The sequence below is a fragment of the Urocampus carinirostris genome, chromosome 2 (assembly GCF_059441175.1).
Source record: "Urocampus carinirostris isolate Australia breed hairy pipefish chromosome 2, RoL_Ucar_1.0, whole genome shotgun sequence".
Taxonomy (NCBI): Eukaryota; Metazoa; Chordata; class Actinopteri; order Syngnathiformes; family Syngnathidae; genus Urocampus; species Urocampus carinirostris.
The window spans coordinates 59,372,541-59,398,326 of record NC_142350.1 but is presented as its reverse complement, the minus strand read 5'-3'; the positions used below and the strand labels follow the sequence as shown (position 1 = coordinate 59,398,326).

Below are 25,786 nucleotides of genomic sequence, written 5' to 3'. Positions count from 1 at the left end.
TAAATTTTCAACTGGTATTTTCCAGTATACAAGGCACTCTTTCATATTTTGGCCAATATGTTTTTTTTAGGTGCATCTGACACACTGAAACTGGTGTGATTATATAATTGATGTGCATTGACAGTTCTCAGTTACATTATCTGTCCATGCAAATGAGATTACAAATTTACAGACTTGTTAATGAGTACTTTTCCCCCTGTGACATCTCGACATTTTGTTTCACACACTTATCCTGGCCAGTTTTGCTAGACTGAACAAGCAACAAATAAAGTAATGTTTACGTGAGAGCGCATCTTCCGGGGTTTCCATGCATCCATTGCCCTACATACTGGACCACTCGCCTTGTTTGAAACTAACATGATCAATTTTAAATAACTTTGAACACACCCTCTCAGAATTAGGCTGTCAGTTGCTCCTGTGGTTGTTTCACACGTCTTCTTTTTTTATCCCTGTTCTGAATTAAAAAGCCTAGTTATAACATGATAACATAGTAACAAATGGTACTAACATGATGGAATTAATAGTACTGACACAATAACCAAACTAATTCAGAATTGCTTATCAAAATGGTCGCCCTTCACTCTAATCCGTAACAAAGATGTATTTTTTCAGCTTAAAAAATGTTGTTAACCTCTACTGTAAACACTAGACTTGTTGTAAACATTATTAGGTAATTTATCTAATCATGTTTCATATAGTATCTCTGACGCTTTGAATCGGGTGAGATTATATTATTTACCTCAATTGACAGAGCTCAGTTACACTATCTGTCCCTGTAAATTAGATTACAAATTCACAGGCTTGATAATGAGAACTCTTCCCCCAGAAACTCCTCGACAATTAGTTTTAAACCCTTGTCCTGGCCAATTTTTCCAGGCTGAACAATAAAGTGAATAAAGTGCTGTTTATGTAGGAAGCCGCATCATCTGTGTTTTCATCTTGGATATGTTCAATCGCCCTACACACTGGCTCACTCGCCTTGTTTAAAACATAACTGAGCTCTCCCAAGAATGGTTGGCATCTCTCACTAAATACTGACCTGCGCTATGAGCCAATGAGGGAGGGTCAGTTGTGGAGAGGGAGTCCAGCTCCTGCAGGGAGGGAAGGACTTGAGGAGATTGAAAGAGGGAGGGAGGGAAGTACTGAAAGGAATTGAGTAAGGCTAGACAAGAGGAACGGTGAGAAGGAGAAAGAAAGAACGTGAGCTTCGGGATACTTGGACATTTATGAAAAGGCAAGACCACGGTGCAGCCTTATGTCGGGCCAGGTTGTGCACATTTGAACTTAGGACAGGTGGAGGCCCCGTAGGGGGGGTATCATGGGACAGGGTCCCAGTGTAGAGACCCCAGCTCAAGAACCAATACAACGTAACAAAGGCGGTGAGTTTCTGCACTCATCTTGTCGTCGCTATTTTTGGACACAAAAAAGTGTTTTTTTGTGAAGTTTCTACAGAGAGTGAAGTCCTGGTTAGTTATTCGTTTTTCAACAAGAACTGCATGGTTGCCTCCCTCCCTCTCTTCTGTTTCCCCTTCAAGTTACCACTTCAAGGAATGTTAAATCACTGGGATCACGTGGAGGAATGTCAGCTGTGTTTTCAAGTAGTTGCGCGTGTGTTGGACACTTAACATTCATTTCGACTGGATGTTTAACATAATGTTTACTATAAATGTGAATGCTGAAAAGAATGTTTTTCTTTACAGAAGTTCAATCTACAGATGGTGCAGCTTACCCACTGATCCTATATAGCAGGAGTCGGGAACCTATGGTTCTTTTCATTAGTAGATATGGCTCAATGATATTATTAAACTTGCATGATTACTTAATCATTTGTTTATAACAGAGCTGATTATCACACGTGTGAAGACGAGACATTACTAATTGATTTCAAGGTTCGGTCCAGTATATATAGGACATAAATTTAACTACAGTTTACAGTCAAGGTGTCACAACAACAGCTGTAAATCGCTAAATAATCCTTTATATGGAGGCTCATTAAGAAATGTATGTGGATTGGTTAGACACGTTATAATAAAAAGCCACATAACAAACTTTAAATACCCAGAAGCTCTAATAAAGCACCTAGAGCAATTTGATAGGGTAGCGGTAGGAATGGACGGAGCTATACACAGGGCTTGCACACTCTGCACACTGAAGATAAATATTTTGGTATCCTCTTTGGCTGTTTTTTGTCACATTTTTACAAAAAAACTTTGTTTGCACCTTGTTTTGAAAGAACTATTAAGGACAAAAATGACATTCAAAATGAGCTTCAACACTCCTAAGTAACTGCGGGAGAGAGACTAATTTGATGCCGTGTAAAAAAATATTTATATGGGACACAGGCTCTGGCATTATTATCATTTCATAGATTTGATTAAATCATCAAACCTCTCACATGAAATGAAATGTGCTGAAATTTGAGCTTTTGTCTGGAGAGCGGTTTTGGCGGTGTCTTAAGTTTTGTCTTAAAATATATGGTGTAGCTCCAGTTGTTTAAGAAAAATCCACATTGAGACTGTTCAAAAAGTTTCCAGTTAGAATTTGTATTGGAAAAAATGTTGATGACCTTCCTTTTACTGAAAATGAATATTTTCACCAGAACCTTTTTTGGGCTTACTCTTGTCCTAATATAATATTTTCTGCCCCGACTACATCGTTGCTTTATCTCAGGTTCAAATTCAACATTACTGTTACTTTTGACAGTACTGTACCTTACTTTTCGGACTATGAGGTGCACCCACAAAACAAAACATTTCCAGAAGTTAGAAAGTTTGCCTTGTGAACTGAAAATACAGTAAATAAAATCAGCAATGCTTGAAAATGCTTCTACAGTTGTTAGCCGTTTACGAACGAATTAAGTCAATTTAGTTGTGAAATCAGATTATCTAAAAATGTATGTTCTATGAAATACGTTTTTAAAATTTTAAATATCTCACATGGGGATTTTTTTGATGGTGCTCTTTATAACCAGGTACGTCTCATCGTCCGGAAGATTTGGTTTTTTTTTTTTAATTTTTTTTTAAATTTGTTTAATATTGGAATTACTTGATTTTTATCACAACCTACGGTAGTTATGTTTTTGTGCTCCGGGATCGTATTGGTTAAGTGAATGAGGTTAATTTAAGGATCATAATCTTCTTTCACAATGGCTTGGTCTTTATGCAGTTTAGTTGTTATGCAAGGGATCCTGAAGGATTGCTTAGCACATTGTTTCAAAGCCAGCGTGTTTTTTTATTTTTTTTGTTCCCATGCATGAATCCGTAGCAAACACTTGCTCACCTGATTAAAGCTTTCATGACTCATAAAACCATGAGGTCAGAAGGAAACCCACCTTCCTCCCATGTGTTTATGTGTCCATTGGGTGTGGCCTCCGATATTCACACGCCTCTGTGTTTCCTGCTTCCAGCGCCTTATCTCTTCAGCTTCTGATTACACAGCACAACAACCAGAACTGCTGTCTAGTTTAAGAGTGACACGTTATACACTGGCAGGTTATGTTAGTTAGGGACACACCAAAATGAAAATCTGGGTCCAATTGTGAATTGTGATGCACTTGGCCAAGACAGCAGCACAGAAATACTAACAAAAAGAAAAACACATTTATTTTGCTCTGACTTGCTAAACAAAACAAATCAATTCACTGCACTATAAGGTGTGCCGGATTATAAGCAAAAAAAAAAAGTCTTTTTTTTTTATACATTATGCAAAGAGCACACCAGACTATAAGGAGCACAAAAATAAAACTACAGCAGGGGCCAGGGTTGCACAAAAATAATTAAATACCGTATTTGTGCATTGATATTTTTGGTGAAAATATATTGCTGATCACAGTTGCAAAATATCTATTGCAGTGGGAATTAAACCCGGATCGGGTCAAGGAGGGCGCCGTATCCTACCCACTAGACCTTTTGGGACACAGATGACACACCAAAAGGCATTCTGTCACTTACAATGCTTTGTTTGAGCTGAAAAAAGTGAAACAATATTTTATGCTGAGTTTTAATCACTTACTTTTCTCCATTCTCCATCACTCATTTCTGATACTGTGACAAAAAATATTGTGATAATGCATTTTCATATGCCATCTATGTCACTAACGGGCCAGTGGTAAGGATTCAGTGGTCTCACTGTCGCCATCCGGGTTCGGTCCCCATTGCCACCATTGTTATGCAATTGTGGTCAGCGATATTTTTCGACCGATTATTAATTGCTCAAATATGATCATTTATCAGTATGCATTTTCAGTTTTAGCCGTATGTAAAGCGCACCGGATAAAGGCACACATTCATTTTTCTGCCCAATTTGAGGTTTTAGGTGTGTCTTATAGTCCGGAATATACGTAATAATAATTTAACGACTGGCATATTACAAGATGCTAATTTCAAATACTTTTATTAAATTCTCATTAAATCAAAAAGGTTTTAAAAAGTCTTTGAAAAAAATCTTTGATGAGAAGAATTGCAACAGATGGTGTAAAACTGCGGAGAGAGCTAAAATGTAAATAACATGAAAAGTTTCATTGGTCTGAAGTACTTTGAGTAAAGTGGTTATAATGAAGATTAACTTGAAGCTGCTGCACTGAACAGTCTTCTATCTTTCAAATGTAGATTTTTTTCTTGGCATTTGGTCACACTCATGTATTCGCCATCGGCAAATATTAAGCTTAGCGCCAGCCAGTTGATTTTGGAAATGATCGGATTAAATGTCAAATACAACGTTGATTGATAGTTGACAATATTGATGTCAAACTGCTTAACTGGAGACAGATAACTTTATAGTGTTATCATGCAAACATTAGCCAAAGTCTTGCTAGCCGTTTCAGAAAAATGGAAGTTGAGCCACACACGAACTTTAGAGAAAATATCTTGTCGGTAAAAAGCTTGGCTGTGCTGTTTTGTGAGTAATTTGCATATTCTTTTTGAAAAATAAACAGCCGCTCTGTGCACAAACTCCCCCCAAGTGAAGGCCAGCTTTACACGGCTTCATCACAACCTCGTTCTTTGAGAAGCCTTTTTTTATTGTTATTTCCTACACCTGATAATTCAATTTTGGTGCAGAAATTGTGTGCATCTTACGTTAATATGCTACCATGGAGTAGTAATCAATGTCAGTGAGTTAGCGTCACTAAACTTGATGTGACTGAGCTTTGCAGGAGCTTGTGCTGTGGTTTTCCAGGGGAAGAGATTGTCTTTGTTCTGTCACAGAATCAGGGCGGAGTGGCGTTTCCTCCCAGTGTTTCCCTTCACTCTTCCACTTCAGTGTTCACTTTACCCATTGCTCTCATTTCAGTCCCTTGTTTGATCAAACTAGGGCTGCAAAATATGTATTTTTTTCATCTATCTACAACTAAAAGCTTTTTCCATGTTCTTGAATCGGAAATCAAATTTCGATGAGTTGCGCCTGGTTTTGTGTTTTTGGGATATTTTAGAAAGATGTAACAATCGCGCTAGAGTGCCTGTCTTGAAAGGATTTAGTCATCGTTCTGTAATTTAGAGTGCCTTCTACAGGAGCTGTGTAATCGTCACCTCTGCAGTGGCGTAGTGTGTGCTGGCTGGGCACAGCCCGCTTTTATCCTGCTTGGCTTGCTTCAGCTGAGCCATTGTGACTGCAGTCGGCCGTGTGACAAATATTCGGACCGCAGCGACTTATTCGGATCTATTGCCCGCTGGTTTAAATCATCAAGACTGTACAATGCCAATTTCAAGTGGAGTTCCTCGGCTTGGAGACATTCCTAGGACCTGGAGTACTTCTGATTTGATTAAATTACCTACGTCTATCCCACCTTTTTTGTAGTGATTTAACTTTTGGGATCCAACCAGTCGTTTGAATTCAGGATCAGCACTTTCCAATGGCATGCTGTTGTAAAACGCGCCACTATGGAAGTTGGACACTTAACATCCACTCTCCAGGTAGAAGTATCTGCTTCTCAAGACCAGAATATCTTTGTGTTTTAAATTAAAAGAGGAGGGCTATTTTTGGTTTTGTGAAAAGAAATAGTAGACTGCTATTTTTGTCTTTTTGTTTTCTAACCTTTTTTTATTGTACGGTACCTTATTGACAACCCACAGCTCTACTTCCTATTTGGATAAGTTTACTTAAAACTACAGGTGGATTGAATTTTAGGCACTGGAACCTTTTCAAACGAAAATGACCAAAAGAGCATTTTTGGTTTCAGGTGAAAGAAAAACAAAACAAATAATGCAAAAAAGGAAGATGTCATCGCGCTTGCGTCAAAAGTAAGGCGAGGTTCGCAAAGCTGACTTTTACTGGTTGGAAAGTTTGTACACAACGCGGTTGCTTAATTTTCATTTTGCACATAATAAAGTAGAAAGAAACCATTGTCGAGACTGAATCTACCAAGCCTTTACCTACAGGACAATTTCTCTGAAGTTCATACTAGCCTAGGTACTAGCAGACCTGGCTAATGTTTACAGGCTAACACTTCGGGTTGTGGTTCACGGATCCCTTAACCTTATGGGTCCAATGTGCCGGTGTTGCGCACTGTTTTGTTTGTCACATGGGCTAAGTAGCTTATGCCTAGAAAAAAACAAAAATAATGACCACAACGATCCCCAAGGTATCGCCACAAACATCATCATCAACCACGGAGAGCCAGAATCTGTCAACAAATTAAAATATCTTTGAGCATATCTTGTTCATATCAGAAGACCAAATTTTAGTATTTCAGTAGGAATGAGCAAATATGATGAAACATTTGATAATGAGATCATGTTGACTCAGTCCTGGCCTCCATGCTGAAATATTATAACAATGTATTCGCTTATCGTCAAACTGACTGTTGCAGACCTGCTGAGAAGTAACTGCAGGAAACACTCAAACCCCTCCATTGCTTTTGTTGGGTAGCACGTTTTGTTCCTACTCTGTAGATTGTTTTTCACAATGTTGAGCATACGTATTTTGATATGGAAAACTAAAGCAAAGCCAGAGAGCTGAGCATGTAGCAGGCTGTACAAAACGTCCATTTTACAGAGTTCTGTAATCCAAATCCCCAGCGTTTTAAGATTTAAGATATTAGAACGAGAGTGCAAGGCATTAGCGTCCTGTGTATATGTATGGGCCTTAATGTTGAAACAGGCAGCAGTGCACTAAACACACGCCTTACGAATTCAGCAGTAACTCGTTTACAGTGTGTCTTTTTATTTTTGTTTGTTTTTGTTGCCAATCAAATATGCATCAAATGTAATTATTGTTGGCAAGTTACTATCCCTAAATCATGCAACATACTGTATTGTACCATATTAACAGTCATTCGCCCTGACATAATCCATGTGTGTACTTACTCTATTGAGGCTCTTAGAGCTGGAAAACTGATAAGGTACTAGCCACACCAAGGAATGTTATTGAACTTTTGCAGAGCGTCAGAGTCAGACCTCTCTTATTAAGTGTGGATATGTGGAGTGTCCATGAGCTCTGTGCATCACCCTGCCAAAGCACACTCAGTCCTCAAGACCACTAAGCTCAAGATAAAAATGGTATTTAGTAAGAATACATTTTGTTCTCTTTGTAAATGCAGCAGTTGACCTTGGGTAAAATTTCCTGATTATTGCAGCCTCTTCTGGAAATCTATCGTTCCCCTGTTTTCGATTTTGTGTATTCTAACAGTTTGATTGTTATTAGTTCCTAATACGTTTGATACCAGTTTGGAAAGTTTTGATCAAAGACTAAAACAAAGGCTGTGCTGTGCAGTAACTAATTTGAACTTTTTTTGTGGCAGGGTATAAAGTATCTTGAGTTCAGTATCTTTCACAGTGCTGAGTCCTACTTTATTTTAACATATATCCACTTAATGGTATTTTCTTTCACTGCTATGTGGATTATGGTTCTAATTTCAAGGCCTCAATGGATTTCTTGAAATGTAATAACAACAAAACAAAATTGATGTTTCTTTGGTTCTGGTAGCCTTGTACACGCCAACCTATAGACCCCGGCGTCAACAACCTTTTAAGCGGAGATCTACTTTTTGTTACTGATTGGCCAGTAAGGCTTTCAATTTAATACGCATTTCTTAAATATCTTATGACTGTTTTTACGATATCGTTACCAGGTTGTTTCTATTAGAACTTAAGTGATCAACTAAAACATGTCAATTGGAAATCAAATTTACTCTAACATAAAGTCCACGGGCTACTCGGGTGCTTTTAGGGGGCTACCAGGTGCCCACATGCACCAGGTTGGGGACCCCGGCGTCTTATTTAAAATTCTACAGTCTTCATTTTAAAAAAGTGAATCATTTTTAAATCTACTATTTTTCCTATCTTCGGGATGTGGCCAAGTCAAAATCTCCTTTGTCAACAGCATCTTGAAACAATAACAGATGGATTATCTGAATACACTTTACTTTGGAGTCAGTCATCTCCGAAATGCAGAATTGTATACTTTTACATTTTAGATTTACTTTACTTTTGTTAGATGAAATCAAAGCAAGGTGTTTTGGATTCTCAGTTGTGTTTATTTGCTGTAGCTCTTACTATGCATGTTCAATCTATACATGCTGCTTTATTCTGCTGTTACTAATGCAAAAACATTGTGTGAGTTCCAGTGTGATGATCAACTTTTCTCATAATTGGTTTTATTTTTGGATTAAATTTCTCCAATGCTTGGATGCAAATGGATACAGAATATAATTGGAAATATCTTTCAATGTTGATATAGGATAAATACAGGTAATGTTGAATCTTGGGCAGCTTAAAAGACTGTTGATCTTAGAAGCTTAATTCAAATGTTGATGAAGCTTTTTTTGAAAGGCGGACAAAACAAATTTAGGGTGTATTTATAGCAACATCTGATACACAAAGGAAATTTAGGATTTCCAGAAAGGCAAAATTAACTTCTTTGGTTGATGTTCTTGCTTCTGTTTCAGATGATGAAAGTGAGCAGCACCAAAGCACGGTGGGAGAGTCGAGCAGCACGGGAGACGGCACCCCTCCCCCAAAGCGCAAGGGCAAGTTCTCTAGTCTTGGGAAGATCTTCAAGCCATGGAAGTGGCGCAAGAAGAAAAGCAGCGAGAAATTCAAGGAGGCATCCGAAGGTTAATTATTTGAATCTTTTTATTTTTTATTTTTTTTGGCTGAGGTTACCACTGCTTCCCCAAACCTAATTTGTTTGGCGTTTTTAATCCCGCACCGTATGTATGGTCCCACTCGGCAAAACTGAGAACCAGGTTGAATAATGATTACGCTTATGTATTTTTGTGTTTGTCCAAACTTGCCTTGTTGAACATTCAACTGATTGATACCATAGTTGTGTTTGTAATGAGCTTTTATATCTTTGCGGCTGTGACAGAATTGGAGAGGAGGATGTCGACACGGCGTACCCGGCAGGAGCTTATAGATCAAGGACTGCTGAAAGAACTTCCAGACAACGGTACAAGTTCTCTGATTCATCTGATCTTTGCACAGCACTGTCTGTATTAGCTGTATCTATAGTGTAGCACTGCTGGGGCTATCACACCCACACAGTCGGCAAAGTGAAGTCAGGGTTATATAATAACAGGAACGCTGTACTCCCATCCTGCAGGTGTCTGAGACATATTTAGAAAATGTCAAAAGTCCTTTCACCTTGCTTGCCGCCTTGTTTTTTTTTAAATGTAGTTTAATATCTGTTTAGTTACAACTATACAGGGCCAAGAAAGTGGAACAAATGGTGCCCTGCAGCAAATTGGTTTTGAAAGGGCCACATGCAATGCACAGCCCTGCTGTTCTGCAGAAGCCCATTTTATCAAACCTAGAGCTGCTCCTTCACTATCACACACTGCTACATGGTTAAGCTTTTATGATGAGAAAAATAAATGGAATCATTGATTTTTGCTCCTGAAGAAGCAACTTATCCATCTATAATTTTCGATATCCTGAAAGCTTTCCGGTAAATTACTGAAATGTTAATGAAATTTAATAGGCAAAGCATCAATGAATGTCATCAGTCATTCCAACAGTATCAAGTAAATTACATTAAGGGACGATTGAAATGTTGTCCTCTTTCAGATGCAGATGGAGCAGCTCAAAGCCTGAAGCAGCCCTTTGTGAAAAATGGCCACACTTTGCCAATGAGTGGAGGGGGCGTTGCTGGAAGGAGCAACCAAGGCCGATTGCACTCTGATTCAGACTTTAGGATAAACCCTACTTGGCTGGCTCAATCAGACGACCACAGGGGCCGATCCCCCCCGAATGGAGAGCGGCGAAGAGTTTCAAGCTCCAGGGGTTCTGGCGCTCCAGAAGAAGGGCAGAGAGGGAGTGGTATAGCAGGGCCCCGAGGACATGGCGAGACAGAGTGGAAATCTAATTCGACATGGCATGGACAGATTCACAATCAAATGGATGAAAGTAGAAGTGGAGGTCAGTTTCCCGCTGATGATGGACAGAGGAGGCCTGGTCTGCAGAAAGCGCCATCAGAGGACGGTAGGAGGAGTCGCCAAACTGATGTCGACTGGAAGCCTACGCTTCCCAGACACGCATCTGCTGAGGAGGGAAGGGCCCGTAGAGGTGAGTCGCTTGTGCAATCCCAGTCATCAAGTTAATCTTGGAAAGGAATGTGGAAGTTTCACACGATGACATCATGCAAATGTTTTGAAGGTAGTTGCTTTGCTGGTACTGTCTTCTCAGTTAGACACTGGCTCCTAACAGCTCTCTAGAGTCTTGCTCTATCTTCCTATTCAGTTGGGGAATAGCCAGTTCTCTCATCTCCTCTCCTAATTAATGTGGCACGATTGGTCTACTGTTCGTTGCCCTTTAATTCTAACAACGTAAAGCTGTTTAACACTGTGATAAGTGGCAAAGACACACAATTAATTGGGTTTAAGCAACATTACACTGGTAATCAGTGTAAGGGCTCTTACTAGAGAGAATTTGTCGCCAAAAGGGGCCCTTTAAATTAGTATTCTTATTCTTCCGTGTTTGATAAATGAGCAATAAATTAGCTCAGGAGCTAAAGCGCTCCTCCAGGTTCGATTCCCGGCTCCTCCGTGTTATATGTCGAAGTGTCCTTGGGCAAGACACTGAATCCCTAATGCCCCCAATAAGCAGGTCGGCGCCTTGCCTTGAAGACATACTATTGGTGTGTGAGTGTGTGTGTGAATTGGCAAGTGCAAAGCACATTTTAAAGCGCTTTGGGAGGTCTTCATTGACTTGAAAAGCGCTATATAAATGCAGACCATTTACCATTTAGTTGTGTGTAGCATTCAAATATAGACATAACAGTTGAGCGAATTACACCCTTAAAGGAAAATGCTTGTTGACACTCACTCTGAAATGAAAAACAGTGAGAGATGCAGAGGCTGCTTGATGTGGAAGAGTTTATAGTTTCAGCTTTGAAGTATGGCATGGGAGTTTTAAAAGATTGCACGAGGACCATGATCTAGGGCTGGCTGAGAGTGGTGTTAGTGGGTGGTAATTGTCGCCACGTATGCTGTTAATTAGGGATAACAAAGTGAAAATTTGGGCCCGAAACTAAAAAAGGTAAAATGCTTGATTGAAAACTTGGTTAGTCTGTATCTTGCCATAATCTTATCTTATTTCTCTTAGTATTTATTTTGTTTTGATTGTATTTTAACCTTTGTGTGCGTCTGTGTATTAAGTGTTTTGGGTTGTTAGCTGATGATAAGGAGGGTTTTTAATTACTTTATCGTTTTATTGTGCCCTGAATGTTTTTATACAGAACCTTGGATGGCAATTTATTGCCTGAGAAGTGCTTTACAAATCAATTTGAGTTGAATTTGATTTGATTCAGTAAAAAATGATAAATGCACAAAAGTGACTGCAATGTTTCATGAATTAAATGATAATAACATGACAAATAAGGTATTTACATTCTTCAAAAATCCTGTCTGACAGTCACGTGATGCAGAAAAAGTAAAACTGCTGAGAGATCTAATATTAAAAAAAAACCAAGCAAGTTCATTCTACTTTGACTAAATGTGGCTGGTTATGATAAAAAAAATGATGGCTTGTAGCTGTTACATTGAACAATCTCTCCATTTTGGTGCATCTTTACTGTTTATTGTTGCGGCTAAGATAATATAATTCTTTTCATTTTAGTCTCTTTACTATTTATGCTTGCAGTGTTAAACTTGAAGCAAACATTTTTCTTCAACATTTTTGCTCATGTCTAGCTTCCCTCTACTCATATTAAGCTTCTGATATGATGAATAATTTCAATTTTTTCTTGTTGCCATAGATTCAGGGAGCCATTTTGTTCCTGACTCTGAAGCACTAAAGGACACCCTTCGTGAACCTCTGCCACCTAAACAGTCCGTCATGCCTCCGAAATGGTTGATTAGCTCCACGCCTGAACCAGGCAGCGAGGTGCCATCTCGCCCGCCATCAAACCACAACCCGGCCCAGTACCAATCCCTCCCTCCTTCTGTGACTGTTGCACCGAAGCCTACAAGGAACGTTTCCTCTGCCAGTGCGACGACACAACAGTCTTCGTCTGCAGCATCCTCTTCTACCGCTCAGAGCACAAAACAGCCACCTCTGCCGCCGCCCAAGCCGTTGAATAGGGGAAATCCTGGCATGTTAGGTAAGATCTTTACTTTGCATTTTTTTCCTCCTGTTATCTGATGCCTGGTGAAATATCATTTTAAAATGGTGTACTCTATGTATTTCTGTATAACGCGCACTTGTGTATATAATGCGCAGTCCTAATTTTTTATAAAAAAATCAATATCAGATTTTCTGTTTTTCTCTGCTCAAACTAAGAATTGTGTCAAACGTTGTTGAATAAAATAATTTATTGACAACATAAACTATTAATATAATACCAACATAAATTTTACAATGTATTTATTCATGCCCCTCAAATTCAATCATCAAATACACCAGGGGGTTGTTTTCCTTCATTCTGCTTTTTTGCATTTATATCTTTCAGGACGACTTTCCGTTTTCTTATTCTCTAACATTTCTCTCTAGTACTGTGAATACAAATGGTGTGATTATGAGATAAATTGTCATCTATATCACTGGTGATCTAGTGGTTGGGATTCCGCACTCCTCACCCCACGACCCAGGTTTTATTCCCGTTGCATCCAATGTTTTGCAATCGTGATCAGCAATATTTTTCAACTGATTGATCATTGCCAAATACAGTAAAATACTACAGTAAAACCTGTATCACGAGCATCCATTCTTTGAGTTTTTGGGGGGATAAAAAAAGTATATTATACAAAAATAAACCACGGCATCTTCTGCAACTTATGTTCTGTTTCAAAAGTACTAATAAAAGATATGTCATATTTCAATAATCACACTGAATGGTTCAGTTATTTAAAAATGTTTTTAAGTGGGGAAAAAATCCTTTGCCTTAAAATATGCATATAACTCTTCTAGCAATTATTATTATTCCATTTATTATTATCATTATTATTGTCAAAATATTTTTATTGTTAGAATTATTTTTAGATTTATTGTCACTAAGTAAATAAAAACTAAATTTTTTTGTCATTTTAATCGCAAAATTTTATAATGTGCAAAAATGCTTTATTATTGTGTTTTCAAAACACTCAAATTAAGCCGCGCACACACATCAGTGCATTTGGCTTTTGGCAGCTTGTTTCAGGTGCACTTTTTGGAGCTAAAGAGCGTGGCGTCAGCCAGAGGCATCAAGTATCAAACATGTTTGAGAATTTTGGCGCTCAATCGCCAAAAGCTGCTTGTGTGTGGGCCACTGGAGCCAATAACACACTACTCTTTTACACAACGCATGCGTTCTAAATACAATGCATGTTCCAGACACACTTTGGAGAATAAGTTTGTCAATATTTGCCTAAATTATATCTGCCAATATATGTCAGCTTGTCAGCAAACCAGAATGGCAAGCAAAAATGGGACGGAAGACTAATACCCTACAGTTCTCAATTGGTACTATCAGAGCCTGACAGATTTAGCAAAAGCTATAAAAACTAGACAGGTCACGCTCCAAACATGTCCTTTACATTAATGTCTGAAGGCTGGAATTCCTTCGTCATTGACAAAAGTCTTGCTCTTTAAGTAGAGTGTCTGTCCGTTGCTGTGGTAACCGACAACAGTAAGAGTGCCGGTGTTGCAATTGCGACAATACTTTTACATAGCATCTTTCGCATTATTATACTGTCTTCTTTAAGCTTCTCAAGTACGTCAGTCTTTCCTGGATTTTAAGTGATGTGTTTGCATAAAACCTTTATTAATGTATTCAATGTTGCCATTTTGAATGATTGCATTGTAAACACAACTTGAAGCATCTCTGGAAATTGCATCTCTTCTGCGTGGGACGGCAACTTGCTATGGTCACCTTGTGTGCGCAAGACAAGTCATATTCATGCATATGTGGTGAAATCTTGCCGAATTGTGGTTGAAGGCTAATTTATTGACGCTAACCCTGATTCCTGCTTCCTTTAATAGATTATGTCAGGGGTGAGGGACAAGTCTGACACAAAAAAAAAATTATAAATACATTTTTTCTAATATTATTTAGACAAATGAAATGAAATGAAATGATCTGCATTTATATAGCGCTTTTCAAGTCAATGACTTCCCAAAGCGCTTTACAATGTGCTCCACATTTCCCAATAGCGGCCTTGTATTGCAGCCATGTAAGATGCTAACCTGCTTATTGGGGGTATTAGGGGTTCAGTGTCTTACCCAAGGACACTTCAACATGTAACACGGACGAGCCGGGATCCGAACTGGGATCCCTTGATCCCAAGACGAGCGTTCTACCTCCTGAGCTACTGCCGCCCCAAATAACATAGCTTTTTAGTTTGTAGCCTATTAATGAAAAAAATATTTAAGGGGCCTTTTTTCTTTCAAAATATTTCAGAATGTACTTGGCTTGTTGATGCATAACATTTCTAGTCCTTTTTTCCCACTTAGTTGATTCCATTAAATGCCAATAAATTATTGAATAAAAAAAAGAAACATGGTAGGCGGCACGGAAGATGAGTGGTTAGCACGTCTGCAGCACAGTTCTGAAGTCATGGGTTCAAATCCAGCTACTAGCCTTCCTGTGTGGAGTTTTCATGTTCTCCTCGTGCTTGTGCGGGTTTCCTCTGGGCACTCCGGTTTCCTCCCACATTCCAAAAACATGCATTTCAGGTTAATTGGCCGATCCGAATTGACCCTAGGTGTGAATGAGCGAGTGAGTTGTCTGTCTCCAAGCAACCGGTTCAGGGTGTCCCCTGCCTAATGCCCAAAGATAGCAGGGATGGGCTCCAGCACCCCCGCAACCTTATTGAGGATAAGCGATGGAGATGATAGATGGATGGATGGATAAAACAATGGTAAACTAGCATTGGATAGAATCTAAAATAATGTCTGTACTGTAAAAATTGACGATGGTCAAAAATGTTACTGGGAATCGCAAATAGAAATCTATTCTTTCTCACTTCTTGTCTATGACGAGCTGGGAAACACTAGATTCTCTGAATGAATAAAAACTTTTGCACAATTTCACATCAGCCAATGCCTAACTTCACCGGGACTATTGTTGCTTGACTCTCGAGATAACCAATCTTGTTAGTTGGAATTTCAGTTCAAGGCTGCAGTGAAGTGGAGGTTGTTTTTCTACAACTTTTCTTGTAAGATTGCTATCAAACTCACATTGGAGTGAGGCTGCTAATATTAGTCAAGTCAAATCATGTTTATTTGTATATAGCCATTAATCACAAGGAGTCTCAAAGGGCTGCACAGGCCACTGATTATTGCAAAAAAGAGACTATTATTACACCATCCCCTGATCTAAAACCTATATGAGGGCAACGAGAAACTAAAATAAACAAGCCACATATTTAGAATATATTTTCTAGCTCTTTTGAGTATTATTGTAAATTTTCCGTTTTTTAAAATTAGCTTCGATGTCAGTGTTTAAACAGTGTTTGGCATTTTGTACATCAACCTTCGCGTCTTTGAAACGGTCGAGCTGAAGGCCCCCCATCTCCTCCTTGTTAGTCTCCGCCCTACAGGGTGGAGAGCATGCACAGCTTCCACTGTACTGGTCCTGCTGGAAGCGAGAGTGCGAGTATGATGTCTATCTTTCCCTGCCGGTCTACCTTTGCCGGCGGGCCGGAGGCCTGCGCTCAGGTAAAAGGATGCGGCCGGGTATATTTAAGTAGGGTGCCCGTGTTTGATCTCCCTCCCCCTTCAGATTCTGCACTCTTCATCATATATCAAATGACATCTTTTTCAAGTTGTCCACATATTCTCTTCCCTAATGTCTTATTTCCCTATGAACCTTGTTTTGCGTCACCTTTAATGTCATTTAGGCTACACAAGCTGCATGCCCATAATAAGCAGACAATCCGTGCGCTGTTTGCTTCATGTATATAAGAGGCAAATGCTGTAGCAGTTTGGCGTATTTAGTTTGGTACTCTCCTTTGGCATGTGAATGAGAGTGAGTCTTAAGCACGACTGCAGCTTGCCTGCAATGCATCAATGGAATTTTAAGGATGTAATCCGCTCAACTCGCAACTGATGGATATGAATGGACAATAAAGACTGTAGAAAATGGTTGACTCGAGATCATATCCAGCTCTCGCATGCTTTTGGTCTACCCATACTCACCGTGGCTCTTAAGAATAACATTCAAGACCTTTCGGAACTGTGCATGTCACTTCTGAGCAGATTTTTCACAAGGTTTCTCTCACTAGCAATACACTAAGATTGGCCAATGTTGAGCATGCAGGCTGTTTTTGTCTCTCCTGTCTCATGTTGCACACTAGCGTGTTTGCTCAATGTGTGCATCCATGTTGACAGAGTTATGTGATGTCATTCTCTGTATGCATTCATGCTCAGTCAGACATGTAATTCCAGTTGCTAATTTGTATCCCGACAAACTGGATGTCACCCACATTTACAGCTGAAGGAGCATGCGCTTTCATTCCACATTAGCAGAAGTGTAAAATAAAGGTCAGGTTGCCCACTTCCTGGCGTAAAAGGTGTTATCATACTGTGGTACCTCTTTTCTACAAGTACATTTACATACAAGAATTTCGATGCACAAGCTTTAAAAAAAAAAAAAAGAAAAAAAGTCTGCTTCGCTGTACGGAGGAAAATCCAGTTCACGAGCAGTCCCAGAGGCTACTACTAAAGACCGCTCGAGATCGCTCACAGATCCTGATTGCTTGCTGCAAGCATCAGCTCGTATAGTTTGCATGTGCAAACTACTCAAGGCATAAAAAATTACAAATTTTGCTGTAAATGTTTTTGTGTCTACGTTCATTTGAAGTTTCAGTAACTTTACGTGTACAGTAAGTGCTTACTTATCACATTCTCTCAATCTCATACCTGTCGATCTCCGCCAATTGCTCCAGGTATTAATGATTGCAAATCCTCCTTATTAGATGATAATAAACTTTAAATACACAACGCACCTCCTTTTTAGTTACAGCAAGACAGACTATGTAGAATACTGCGATAATATTAGCAATTTACGATGACATGTGTGAGATGTCATCTGCAACCAGTGACTGAGTTGATCCGGATTAGAGCCGAGATAGGCAAGAAGAAAATGGTCCTTTTAAAAAGAAAATATTCATATAAAATTTGCTTGTGGCGTACACAATTAGAACGGGAAAAACGTATAAGTTGACAGGTTTGCAATGCCTCTTAGCAACAGTCTCCCCTTCGTTCACACCACAGTCACACATTCGTGACGGCGCTCCCAATAAACTCACCACTCATTTACCTTATTGCAGTAATTTTTTTGTTTAAATGTGTTTTTTGTGATCAAAAAGGTTTGTTTTATATCTATTTTAGGGTTCACGGTTGCATTTGGAAGGACCAAAGTTGACCAATTTCTTTATAATGATTTCATATTGGGAAAATTTGAGCTACAAGCACGATCTTGGATCAAACTAAGCTTGTTTAAAGAGGTACCACTGTATTTAGTATAGGAGTTAACTGTTGAAGTCACTTTTAAATGTGCTCTGGTCCTCAGGAGACATCAGCCAAGCTTCCGGAGGTTCCAGTCTTGTCCCGGCAAAGCCATCCCCGCCCATGCCTCCAAAGAGGACCACGCCCGTCACTAAACGCAACAGTGAAGACTCCTCCGCGCCGAGCCATTCCATCACGCCCTCGCCACTTTCTCTGGACGACCACAGCTCCGTGAGCTTTCAGCTGCCTCCTCCTCCCCCGTCCCCGCCGCTTCCGTCGCACATCCCTCCATCTCCGCCGCGACAACAAACGCACCCCCACCACCTCCATCATCAGCACTCTTATCCGCACCCACTGCCCCAGCCTGTACCGATCTTGTTTGACCCCCCGAGTCCAGTCTGTGAGTCCCCCCAGCGCCCAACTCCCATCCCACTTCACATCATGATCCAGCGAGCTCTGACCAGTCCTGGCCCCATTCAACCCAACCCTGACGGGTCACAGCGTGCTCACACATTGCTCTTTGAAACGCCTCCAGACTACCAGGCGGATCGAGGTCGCCCCCTTCCTGTCAGCATCCAGCCACTCAAACTGTGAGTAGTATCTTGTTACAGAAGCCCTTCTTAAGTGCAATGGTCTTTATTGTACGACAACTGGTTAAAACTGTGGTCAGGAATGTAGGGCTTGCCAGTCAGATTTGGCTCTTTATCAACCCAAGCAAAGTGAGGTTGGTGATTACGGGGAGAACATACAAACTCTGCACAGGAAGTCTGGAGCTGGATTTGAACTCACGACAGGTTCCCATGACATGAACTGTGCCGCACAAGCGCCGTGCTGCCCTGGGATCAATAAAATATATATATATATATATATATATATATATATATATATATATATATATATAAACAGTTATTTTTAACAGAAATTACAGTAAAATGAGTCTCAACTTTCTTAACTGCAGGAGAGAGGCAAACAGGTATACAGGATTTGTTGATATGGGAATCATGCTCTGGGATTATTTTTATTTTCATAGATTTCACACAGTAAATTTAAATCTAGTGAAGAATATATATTTTTTTTTGTCTGGAGAGAATGTTTGGTGGTTTTGTTGAATTTTGTCTTAAAGTTTATTGTGGAGCTCTCAAAAAAAATCTAAATAGGCTTTTTGAATCAAAAAGGTTCTCAACCCCCTGAGTTAAAGTAAAACATTTTAAATAAAAAAAAACAGTAATGAAATATGAAGTCATTGATGGCAACAAATGATAAAAAAAACTGTTGTTTTGAAACTTTTCCACTTTAGATCTGAAGATGACTACTCCGAAGAGGAAGAGGACGACGATGACGAGGAAGAGGAGGAATACGACGGGGAGATCCCCCAACCCAAGCTCGAGCCGCGAAGTCGCCGTGGCTTGGTTGTTGATGCTGGAGTTTGCCTCCCAGGCGGAGAAAATGGGGAGGAGGACGAGGAGGAGTCTGACTATGATGAGGAAGAAGAGCGTGGCCTTCACCGAGAAGATAGTGACTCAGATGGTCCTGTGCCTTTTAAAGAGGAAGAATCAGATGAAGAGGACGAGCCACTGAGTAAGCATTGTTTCATAATAACTAAAATAATATTTTGTTTGTATTTATGTTTGTTACCAGCATGCAGATGTAGTTCAGAAGTTCCGGAAAATTTATTTCCATTGTCAAAGAACAAGGAAACTTCGTTTGGAGCATCCAGTCATCAAAAATCCAGAATAAATATAGATAAAAACCCAATACCCATCGATAACACAATATACACATTGAAATTAAAAGTGCTGACATGGTAACATAACATCTCAAGATAATAGAAGACAAAAGAAGCTTTTTCATTTATTTTTGACAGGCCAACACCCTTATTACATATTACAAATACCTCACAGAAAACCGCAAAACAAAAATTAAAACAGCTATACATCTTGACACATTTATTTAAACACAAAGCTATTTCTTCATCATGATTGACAACAAGTGGATGCACAACAGAGGTACGATCATAAAGATTGACATTTTAGGCCCGAGCGAGTCTTAAAATGTCAATTATTGCGTTCGGGTCAGGTTTCTCTCTTGTTTACTTTTTTAAGAATAAATACATGTTTATAAAAATCTATACTAAAACGATGTGTGGATAGTAAACCATAAAAGAAAATTGTTGGTTAATGTATCGTCTGCAGAAAAAAATATAAAAGATGTCAACTTGTGTACAGTCTTGCTTGACTTAGATTTAGTTACAAAAGACGAGTTTTAATTTGTTATCATAAATCACCTCTCTTCCTCCCAAATCCTCACAAATAAAATGTGAAATTTCGGGTTTGCCTTGGGCTCAATCCTGCAAATCAAGTTAATTGGTTGGACTCGGGCTGTATCGGGCGTTAATACCTGCGGTCATCGGTTGGGCTGGATATTCTTTAGGCCCGATTTGACCTCAAATGCACAATATCTGAGTCAATATCACTTTGTGGTGTCTCTTAGATTTTTCCTATTCCACTAACATAAGAAAAAGTGTCATTTTCGTTTCTGTCATGTGTACGAAAATGTTTGCGTGATTATTTGTTGTCGATTAATATGCTTTTAGGACAAATCAAGTGAAATTAGATTATAACTCATTAGTGTGTTTAATTTGTTGTTTTTTTCCTTCTGGCACACAGTTTACACTTTATAGCAATCACTTTTGTAGATGATTGTACATTTAACTTCATATCGAAGGTTTTAGGACTTGTGTGAAAACTTGAAAACAATTAAAAGTGCCTTTTTCCAGCTCTTTGCAACAGCAAAACAAATTTTACACAGCGGCCGGCAACTGTCTTATGTAATCAACTTCATACTCGCCTATTTTATCCAGGTGCCCTGGCCAGCAAAGTGAAGAGGAAAGACACTTTGGCTCTAAAGCTGAGCAGCCGTCCCTCTGCACCTGACCGGGACAGGTTTGCACAGGAGATGAGCACCAGAGATGATCTGCCGCCAGGACAAGCTGGCCTCACCTGGCAGAGCAGGGAACAGTGGGAAGCCATTCGCACACAGATCGGTACTGCGCTAACAAGGTAGAAAACAAAAGCTACCACCGAGACTTGACTGCTTTTAAGCCTTTCTAGATGACAAGTGCATTTTGGCATTCCAAAAACCTTTTGTACTATTTCTGTCTTACAAAGCATTGAATTTGCTTAAAAATAAGCGTCTGCTTTTCTTGCTGTCAGGCGTCTTAGCCAGAGACCCACCGCTGAGGAACTTGAGCAAAGAAACATCCTTCAACGTAAGTATTAATTCCTATTTGCCTGTTCAACATAGATGCTAGTTACCATTTCAATAGTGCTTCTAAGTAAAACCTTTAAGTTTATTGGATGATATCTGATGTCTAAACTGTGTGGATTGAAGACAATGGCAAACCTTTGAACACTACTAACAACCAGACTATTTCATGGAGAGTATCAATAAGATAGGATGTGTGAAACCTCAATAACTGAAGCCGACCTAATTTTGTGAGACGCTTGTCATGTCTTTTGTCTCCACATCAAGCTTGTTGAATTCAGTGTCTAAATAAAGCTCTTTTGTTCCATTCCCCGTTTTGCTGAAGCTAAAAATCAAGCTGACAGACAAGCGGAGGTGAGAGAGATTAAGCGAAGACTGACCAGAAAGGTGAGTGCTCTTCATTTTACAGACATAATCAGTGCCAAAACTTTGGCTGTATGTTGAAGTAAACTCTCCCAAATCCTGTGCCTTGTAGCTCAGTCAAAGACCCACAGTTGCAGAACTCCAGGCCAGAAAAATCTTGAGATTCCACGAGTATGTGGAAGTCACAGATGCCCAAGATTATGACCGCAGGGCAGAAAAACCATGGACCAAGCTGACACCTGCTGATAAAGTATGGAGTTGTTGGATCAGATCAACTATTTTAGATTGTTGTACTATGCAACTATAACTTGCGTGATGTCTGTTTTAATGTTTCTAGGCAGCCATCCGGAAAGAGCTAAATGATTATAAGAGTACTGAAATGGAAGTTCACGAAGAGAGTAGAATCTACACAAGGTATGTTTTTTTTAACTTGCTGTAAATGAAAAACGTAAAAAGTACAGGAAAATCACTATTTGCGCTTGAACCAACAACAAATTTAGCTGCAAGTGAGTCAACATTTTCAGTTCTAAAAATATATATCGAAAGACACATTGCACAACAAAAGTGCATTAAGTTGCCACTGAATTTCTATTGGGCGTGATACTTGAAAGTCTGGTAGATGGCTGCCCCCTCCTGGTTTACCGTATTGCAGATGCGACTAGTGCTGCCACAGATGACTATTTTAACAGTCACCTCGTCACAGACATCCATCCATCCATTATCTGCACCGCTTATCCTCAGTAGGGTCGCGGGGGTCCTGGAGCCCATCCCAGCTAAATTCGGGCAGTGGGCAGGGGACACCCTGAACTGGTTGCCAGCCAATCGCAGGGCACACAGACAGACAATTCGCTCGCTCATTCACATCTAGGGACAATTTGGACCGGCCAATTAACCTGACATGCATGTTTTTGGAATGAGGGAAGAAACCGGAGTGCCCGGAGGAAACCCACGCAAGCACGGGGAGAACATGCAAACTCCACACAGGAGGTTCGATCTCACGACCTCAGAACTGTGCCGCTGCCCTTGTCACAGACAATTAAAACAAAAGGTCAAAAAAGGTATCGTTCATTAATTGTCCTTAAATTTAGCATGAAGTTGACATAATAATGTTTAAAAATAAAATAAACTCAAGAAAATGGGTACAATAAAAAATACAAATTTGAAAATACTTAGCAAAAAGAATTAGATAAAATTTAAGAAAAAACCAACAACAATTCCACGCAGTGCTCTGGCAGTACTGACACAAATCCATCAATAGACCTCTTTTCATGTTTTGGGGACGGACAAATAACTAATAAATTAAAGGCAAGTGAACTTTTTTTATTCCAGTAAATCAAAAACAGGCTCATTATCTGCAGTAGAAGGGTAAATAAAACCAATGTTTTGTGCATTTTGTTGAATACATTCAGTCGGCAACTTCAAAATCTGGAACAAATTTGGTGACGCTTCTCAATAGTTAAAAATCAAATGGTCTTAACAACCGACGTTTGACGTTTTTAACGTTTTAACAACAGATGTTTGTTCTTTGGACTGCATGCCATAAATTTTAAATACCTTTGTCAGGCACAGTTTGACATAAGGCTCAAGCTCTCTTTGATAGCAAAAATATATGCGTATAACATGTAAAGTGCATGTCATCAAATCCGTATTGGTTTGAACGTGACGTACATCTTACCATTGCGAGTCACACTTTGTTTTGTTCCACTGTTGGAAATATTCTTCAAATGTTTGTGCGTCAATGAGCTACTGCGATAATACGCATGACCTTCTTGCATGACAGTGCAAGTATTCTTTTTATTCACCGTATCCAGGCTAAAATGTTGCTAAACTTTAGAAATTTGACTCGCATACTAGAAGCTGGCACTGCTTAAACAGAGACACTGTTGCGCATGAGCAGCTCTCATCAGAGATTATAGTCACGTAGAGATTGCTCACCTGTTTCAAAAACGTATAGACACAATTGAATTAATTTTCGATTATTTCTAGCACCATAATCCGTTCCAGAACCCTGTTCTAAAACCGATTTGTTCGATCACCGAAATCATTTTTCCCATTAAAAATAATGTAAATCGTTTTAATCCGTTCCAACACCCTGAATGTTTACCTTGAATGTTTAACGTAAACTTAAAGCTAACCCAGGCTAATCGTACGTCCGCGTTATCGTAATCTTCCGTACGAAAGATTACGCTAACATGAACGTGTAAAAATAAAAAAAAAGGATAAAGAAAAGAATTATGAATAGGATTTCTTACCTTTGTGGTGGTCAGCAGAAGGCGCAGGCAAGATCAGCAATAGTTGTACGCACTACTTTTCTTTTTTCGCCTGTAGCAACTTTGCTGCTTGCACTGACTTTCTTCGGAAGCATAATTAGGGGCTAAAACACTTCGTACACCTATATTAAAAGCGAAAGCAAAACGAAGCACGTCCGCACGCGATAACAATTGGTCACGAAAAGAGCGATCTACACCCGTACGCCGCTCAGCATCGCACCCTTAGTGTACGCACTCACGCATTACCGGCGTTCGAACTCCGATTTTTTGACCAAACAGCGAAGCAAGAATTTCTCGAAATTTTTGGTCGGACTCCGATTTGTTCGAACTGAGAGGCGTTCGAAAACCGAGGTTCCACTGCATTAATTTTTGCACCCCTAGTTGCAACCAAATGAAGTGCGGTGCAATCAAATAAAACGTACTAGCACCAAAAGTTAGCACTCTGTGTCTGTTTGCTCTCATGATGTCATTCTTTTTAGGTATCACCGGCCTTGACCTCCACCGACTTCAGTTGGTGAAAGAAGCACTTACAAGTTCTGTGGCAAGCTGCTGCTGACTATGCAGACAGATCGGCCCTTTCTCATTTACTGAATGTACTGTACAATTTTATCAGGGACAGCCTGGAACCGACTAGAGATGAGAATGCACGCTCCCCCTCCATCACCCTCATGAAATTGTTTTCAGCAAACAGGTGGTGGGAGAAGATGCAGTATTTGTCCCAGACCACAGGGGGGAACCACGTGCCAACCAAATGGGGACATTAACAACAGATTAACAGTTGCAGGGCCTGTACCCCGTCCTCTAAAATGTGGTGTCCTTCGGGACATGGATCTAGTTCATACCTTTAATGCGGCCTCATTCTGTGTTGCCTTTTTCTTTCCTGTCTATGGAAACGCTAAGTCATTCATCTTTTTAATGTGAGAACCTAAAGTAATAATAGTTAAGAAAAAAAGGTAGTTTTTAGTGCTCGACACGATAATAATGGAAACACATGCTAAATGTGTGCATGTACAGGAGTATAAAGACTGGGATAATGTTTTATGATTGAACATCTCTGGGATATTGTGTGTTTTTATATTGTCTGTACAGATTGATATACCCATATCTTAGAATGAAACTCTGAAAGATCCAATTGCTAAATGCGTAATGCACAAGATATTTTATATCATAATTTTGAACACGAGTAGTGACCTTTTGTTTCAGATATATATTTGGCTTGTCTGTATTTAAAGTTGTGTTGTGAGATGGCCATTTACTAAGTGTGACTCTTAAGAAATAGAAGAGAAGGTGCAGGTCCCGTTGCTGTAGTGGAATTTGTGTGCCAATGTACCCAATGCCTAGATAAAACATAGGACACTGGTATTCAAATCAACGACTTCTGAAATCTACTGCATGAGCCAACAAGGATCTCAGTGTCATTGGATCTGGAAAATTTCTCATTCATACTTTTCTATGAGTTTTGTACTGCCCTTAAATCACACATGCAATGCGTTTCTGTAGCTATTTCGTATAAGGTGATGCTGATGTTGTCGACCAAGAATACAGTGTACATTGCTGTGATAGATCAGGGGATTATTAAAAAAAAAATCATAAAATGTATGAACGGTCAACAGGGGATCATTTTGGCTGGAGATTTTTATTCCGCAACGTTTTTTTTTTTAGTATTGTCTGGCCAGTAGCATACAGGGTTCTCTATTCTGTGTACAGATGGATTGTAGGTTTCACTGACGCTTGTGTGTATCTTGTCTTCCTTTCATTTGAAAAGACATTTTAAATAAAGTATTATAGGTTGCTATTTTTAAGCACAGAATCTTAGGTTATAATTAAATGCTACAAGAATGGGAGTGAACATGGACCCTCTCTGTAAAGCAAGTTCATTTTTAATTGAATGTGAAGATGTACGGACTGACGGTAGTTTTTGTTTAAATTGTATATAATTACATCTTGATCTAATTAAAAATCTTACAGCTTAAAACGTTTGTGGATTTATTCAATATATTGCTTGGGAATTCAATTTCCTGTTTCAGGTTG

General features: G+C 39.4%; 1 protein-coding gene across 7 annotated transcripts in view; it reads left to right on the top strand.

Annotated features, from left to right (window-relative positions):
- phactr4b (phosphatase and actin regulator 4b) overlaps nucleotides 1–25,730 on the top strand; it is a 41,653-nt gene extending 15,923 nt beyond the window's left edge. For 4 of the 7 annotated variants that reach the window (XM_088327358.1, XM_088327355.1, XM_088327357.1 and 1 more), the window contains 13 exons: nucleotides 8,882–9,049; nucleotides 9,304–9,384; nucleotides 10,002–10,499; nucleotides 12,190–12,534; nucleotides 15,936–16,067; nucleotides 17,923–18,448; nucleotides 19,156–19,436; nucleotides 20,719–20,917; nucleotides 21,071–21,126; nucleotides 21,448–21,509; nucleotides 21,598–21,735; nucleotides 21,823–21,899; nucleotides 24,235–25,730. In XM_088327358.1, coding sequence (XP_088183484.1) covers nucleotides 8,882–9,049; nucleotides 9,304–9,384; nucleotides 10,002–10,499; nucleotides 12,190–12,534; nucleotides 15,936–16,067; nucleotides 17,923–18,448; nucleotides 19,156–19,436; nucleotides 20,719–20,917; nucleotides 21,071–21,126; nucleotides 21,448–21,509; nucleotides 21,598–21,735; nucleotides 21,823–21,899; nucleotides 24,235–24,250 — 2,579 coding nt within the window. In that variant the 3' untranslated portion in view covers nucleotides 24,251–25,730. Of the gene's footprint in view, nucleotides 1–1,148; nucleotides 1,380–8,881; nucleotides 9,050–9,303; nucleotides 9,385–10,001; nucleotides 10,500–12,189; nucleotides 12,535–15,935; nucleotides 16,068–17,922; nucleotides 18,449–19,155; nucleotides 19,437–20,718; nucleotides 20,918–21,070; nucleotides 21,127–21,447; nucleotides 21,510–21,597; nucleotides 21,736–21,822; nucleotides 21,900–24,234 lie in introns of those variants that run through there. The other 3 variants (XM_088327354.1, XM_088327353.1, XM_088327359.1) reach the window with 3 other exon arrangements.
- The last annotated feature ends 56 nt before the right edge of the window (nucleotides 25,731–25,786 follow it).